At 35.8% G+C, this 5,870-nt stretch overlaps 1 protein-coding gene across 1 annotated transcript; it reads right to left on the bottom strand.

The window, feature by feature from the left end:
• Positions 1 to 1,401: 1,401 nt before the first annotated feature.
• Positions 1,402 to 4,823, bottom strand: LOC117626704. The gene has a single exon (XM_034358518.1). The coding sequence runs from the start codon at positions 4,326 to 4,328 to the stop codon at positions 3,636 to 3,638; it is 693 nt and encodes a 230-aa protein (XP_034214409.1). The 5' UTR covers positions 4,329 to 4,823; the 3' UTR covers positions 1,402 to 3,635.
• Positions 4,824 to 5,870: the final 1,047 nt, after the last annotated feature.

Below are 5,870 nucleotides of genomic sequence, written 5' to 3'. Positions count from 1 at the left end.
TAATTAATTAACTAACTTGCAGTTAATTTAATTAATCGGATTTAATTTTAAATCACAGAGCCCAATAGCCCCAATTAAATATATATTATTTATCTATATAAATTAATCATTGACCCAACTGATTATGCATTGACCCAAAGGCTAAACCCACAAGCCACTCAATTGAGCCACTTGCATAGCTTAGTCCAAACAATTCTATTTCCAAGAGTAAGTCTTATAGAGACCTTCAACTCAAATATGTTTCCAATGCTTTGCAAAAACCAACATGTTATCCCCTACGGTACAAGTGCGTTCTTAACCAAATAAAAAGTGCAGAATGATGCTAAAGAAGTCTGAGGAGCAAGATAAGAAATAATAATAATAATTCATAACATAAATATGTGTTTTTCCATGATCAGTATTAGATATAGCCCCATCGGTTTAAATAGTTTTCAATACATTTAGATAAACGGTGGTGTAGCTAAATGGCCTCATCAGTTTAAGTAGTTTTCAAAGTGTACATTTAGGCGACGGGTGAGTTTTTACAGAACTTATTGTAATACGGCACATATCACATTGGCTTCTACACGGACAATAGCATTAGATAACAGTTTGTAGACAGTAGGATCAGATAACAGTTTCTATATTCAAAACCTGTTGGTATTACTTATTTAATTTCCTCCCATATCTCATGTAATCAATTCAAATCAAAAGAGCCATTCCACAAACCTTGTTAGAAATAAAAAGAATTATCTATTTTGTTTGTCTTTTAGGTACCAGTGTTTACCTGCACGCCAAGTCTTTATGAATTAGACTCATGTTCATATTTGAGTTGATAGTTCATCAATGAGATTCACACTTAATTGAATGTAGAACAATGCATCATTGTGAAGGCATGACAAGTAAAATAACTTCATCACCTAAAGAGGGGCGCATTGGACCAATTTAGGATGAGGAATGCGTGACAATTAACATATGCTTGTGTTATTTGTCACCCAAATTAACATATGTTTATTTTTCATTAGCTAAGGTTGAATAGCTTTTTCTTCTTTTTTGCTTTTTTTAATCAAAGGTTGAACAATTTTTAATCAAAGGTTTCTTGTTTTGATTATTCTTGAAATTTTTACCAAGTGAAAGTCATAGGAACTTAAAAATATTGCGAATTATGTTTAGCCAAAAAAAACATAGAAACAAGGTTTGCAACAAATTGAATTTATTCTTTGTTTAGCCAAAAAAAAAAAAACAAGGTTACTTTTGGGATGAAATCCCTGCAAAATCTTTCTAACAAGATTTTTTCAGGAGTTCCAAAAAAAGTAACAATCATGTGTCGAATATAACCTTTCAAAAGAAATAATTTCAATTATAAATTTACTTTTGAGATGAAATCCCAACCAAAATGATATCACCCAACAAGAGTAAGAATACACCGAACCTCTTTTTTCATACAAGAGAGCTTAAAGTTTAATAAACATACAAGGAAAGACAGACAAGTTGTCCATACATAATCATCAATCAAGATAATTCATATGATCAGCTGAAAAACAACGTAAACCTGGCAGACCATCCAAGACATTTAAAATGCTTAGCCACCTTGAAGGATTTGGATGCATAAGATTTGCATTTCATAGCAAAATATAGATCAATATTAAGTTCTAGAGAAACTGCCCTTGTATAGTGAGCATAGTACATGTACAGAAATCCTGCACCAAGCACACAACCGATACCCGAAAGCCTCAAAAACTGAGATGAAAGCGAGAAGATCAGGAAAAGAGGAAAGGGGGAGGGGGAATAAAGAGAGGCTTAACAACAAGAACAATCAGGTAAACAAGACTTTCAATGCAGCGAACATAGTATATGCACAGAAATGTTGCACCACGCAGATAACTGATATTTGATAGCCTCAAAAAGGGAGATGAATCTGAGAAGGTTGGAGAGAAAAATAAATGAAGAGGGAGAGAGAGAGAGAGCAGGATATGCTGCTTAGAAATCAAATTGTCAAAAGGTCAAAAAATATGCTATGCACTGCAACAATAGACGTTTCATCCTCATTACTCTGTTGTTCATTGCTCTCCAAATAGACTCATGAGCTTAGGGTTGTCACTATTGGCGGCTATAAGAATTCAACTAGAGGTCCATGTGATGTCTGATTGTGAGCTAAAAAATTATCTTATCTCAACCGCATAATTTTGAATTTCGAGATTAGTTTTGGTTGTTTATAAGAATCTTACCTCATTTACGAGCAATGCTCTCCACTGGTGCTTAATTCTCATCTGCATTTTCTGAACGACCTCTTCACTGAGGCAGTGAACTGGTTGGCTCCTTTTTCTTCCTCATTGCTCAAGAAAGGAAGTAGAAATCAGAACCACAGAGAAGAATTGCTCAAGAATTACAAAGGACAAGCTGCACTTTCAGATATGACAATTAATCCAGTTCTTCAAGTAATAATCAAAGGAAAGTTGAAGATTGGTTAGTGAAAGAGTTGAAATTCACCACATAGCATTCCAGAGCCTAAATATACAAATTTTCTTTGTGGAGGGACAGTTCTTCTATACTAGTAATGAGCATAATTGTACAGATTTACAGAATGGGGAATTATACAAATTCACCACTTTCTATACTTGTGATGAGCTTAATTATACAGATTTTCTGAGCCTAATTCCGTAGAAAAGGACAGCTCCATGGAAAGAGAACTAACGCACTGTAACGAAGATATTCAGAAATAGGTCTAAGTTTTACAGAGGTTGAAGGATGAAAGTCAACAACTTGTACTGATACTGAACAGTAAGAAGAACTAGCATCCTCTAAGGTGTTGGATGTTTGATTGATTGTAAACAGAGCATAGTCAAGAACGATATGCTGTTTACAATTTACGTTGCAAATTGACTAAAGGTTAAAAAATATGCTATTAACTGCACCAACATGACATTTCTTGCTCATGCCTCTGTAGTTCCTCTTTCAAACTATAATCGCTACAGAATCACCAAACAAATCATCCAATCTAGCTGAAAGTACTAAACTAGATGATCCAAGACTCAAAAGTTGATCCTTCATGAATATTGTATCATGTTTGTCAAAATTATACCCCAGTTAACCAAAATAGAGATTTTTGCATTGCTTAGCTGTTTTTACTTGACCCAAAAAAACATGAAAGCCATGTGGGACACAATAACAAAATTGGACAAAAGGTACCAACCACAAATATTAGCCACAGATTAAAAAATTATGAGACAATAAAGAAGATAGCTCTTCTCTTCTCCTCCATAAGTAGAATGATGATATTAGCCAACCAAATAATCAGAAAATTAACGTATGCATAATCTAATTAAAAAAATTCAATTCCAAATTTGAAGCATGAATTAATGAGGAAAAGAATATAAAAATGGACAGGCAGACAGAATAGCATGCGAAGATAAAGCACAAGAGAAAAACTTGCCTCAATTTGAGTATGCACAGAACCCCATTGAAGATTCATTCCATTGAAGAGATAACAACAAACAATTCAACCCTTTATAAGAAAAATAGAACAATTAAATTCAATCAACTATATATAATGATTTACAGTGTAATCAATTAATGAATTGGTTTCAGAAGCAAGAAACCCAAAGAATCTCTATAACAAAACTAAAAGACCTTACTCCTTATATGTATGCAATGCACTAACAGTCCTGGCTGATGCAAGAGGTACTTGAACCGGAAGGGGAGTTAAGCCGGAATGAGCAGAGATCCATTGCATTCACTTTGGCAGCTTTCTTCTTGGGTATGCAAATGTCGTTGAGTGGGAAGAGTGTGAAGTCAACAGTACCCTTCTCTGCCAAAACCCTTTCTAATTCTTGCATAGCCTTTTTTATAACTTGGACGGTGGAATCATGAGAAAAATCTGGCAAGAAAGCCCTTTTAGTCCTCCTCAGATTGGACCTTTTCTTCCTTGGTATCTGATGGAGTGGGATGGAATCATGAGAAGAGCATGGAAAGGAAGTTAGCATTGTCCTCCCCCTCCTCAGACTTGTTCTTTTCTTCTTCGGTATGTATATGCAACTGAAGGTGTTGGCTTTTTTCAACTCCATCAATTCATTGCTTGTAACTTGAAGCAACATATCCAAGGCGGATGATGATGATGATGATGAAACCCTAACCCTACTCGTTATCTTGATCGTGGCCTTGTCAGGAACCAAATACCCATCAAACCCAAATCCCTGAAGTGGATTGCAGCGGCTTCTCACAGCCATGGATATGGCCTTCTCAACATCTTCTTCCTCCCAATTTTTTACAACAACTGCAACCTCAGAGAGAAGATCCAAAGAATTTGAATTCGACCCAAACTGAAAATCACCTTCCATTTTCCCCTTCATTCCCAGAACACAACTCTTCAAATCACAGAAAGAACAACTCAGAAAAGAAAGAAACAAATTGAGGAAAGTGAAAAGGCGATCAATTGAAAATCGATCGATCAGAATGAGAGAGTGGATGGGTGGATTTAGGGTTTCGCGGATTTTGAATTCGTTAGTGAGCTCAAACGCAACTGGGTTTCACTTTCACAGAGAAAGAGAATGAAGAGAGAGAGAGAGAGAGAGAGAGAGAGAGAGAGAGAATGAAGAAATTGCAAATTGTGAAAAGAGAGAGGTTTGGAAATCAAATAATATTCGACTAAAGATCAGCGCTATTCAAATTTCAAATTTCGAACATGATTTGGGCATGTAATGGGCCTGAAGCAAGCAAATACCAAGATTTTCTGACAGTTGCGAGATCTTATGACGCGTTTGAGACGGTTTAACGCGGTTTCTTCAAGTCAAATGGTCAACTTGCTGGGCTCACAGGACCTGCTCTTCTTTCTTTATTTTCCCCAATTTGCCCCAACTCAATTGTTTACGAGTTATTTGATAAATTGCTCATAAGTCGGATATTTGAAGAGAGGACCTTTGGTCTGATATAAACATATTTTACTTCCTAAGTTCCATTAGAGCAACTCCACTCATTTGCTATTTGCTATGACAAAGGGGGGTTAGGGCAGCCACTATTCACGTTAATAGTAGTTGCCCTTGCAAAAAGTCATTTCTGTTTTCACCCGTTGTCATGGCAAAGGGCAATTACTATTCATTTGTTTGTTTTTTTCACAATTTTTTTTTACTTTAATAATTAATTTGGATAATATTTTCGGATAAGATTTTCGGGTTCCTACGCGTCAATACTATTCATAATCGGATAAAATTTCCGGATAAGATTTTTGGGTTCAAATTTCGGATGAATTTCAAAATTCAAAATTCAAAATTCAGATAACTTTCAAATTTTGAATGAATTTCAAATTTCATATAAGATTTTCATCCTATCAAATCAAGCCACGTGGCATCTCTATCTGGCCAACATTTTCTATAAAACCAGAGGCTCAGCTCATATCTCTCACACCACATCTTTCTATATTTTCATTTATCAGAATTTAGGATTCATACTCCATTCTCAATGGAAGATTTGAGGAGATGCTTGGAGAGGCAAGAGCGAGAAACAAATGAGAGAAGCAGTAGACGAGTTAAAAGGCAAAGGTTGCAGAGAGAAGAAAATGAACAATTTGTCATACAGTGGCTTTGCTTGATGAAGAGAACCAAGGTCGCCGCCTTGGTTCACAAGTCGGCCGTGGCCCGAATGTGGACAGACATAGGCATTCTCGGGGTAAGAATCTTTTGGAAAATTATTTTATCCCAACTTCTTTGTACTCTGATGTTGATTTTCGAAGGCGATATAGAATGCAACCCTATTTGTTCAATAAAGTCATGCATGATATTTGCAATTATGATGCATACTTTGTTCAAAAGTGTAATGTTGCTGGGGTTTTGGGACTTCTTCCGGAGCAAAAGCTTACAGCTGTTATATGAATGTTGGCGTATGGTTCATCTGTTGAT

Source organism: Prunus dulcis, chromosome 4 (assembly GCF_902201215.1).
Source record: "Prunus dulcis chromosome 4, ALMONDv2, whole genome shotgun sequence".
Classification (NCBI taxonomy): domain Eukaryota; kingdom Viridiplantae; phylum Streptophyta; class Magnoliopsida; order Rosales; family Rosaceae; genus Prunus; species Prunus dulcis.
The sequence above is the reverse complement of the archived record's forward strand: the minus strand, read 5'-3'. Positions and strand labels throughout refer to the sequence as shown.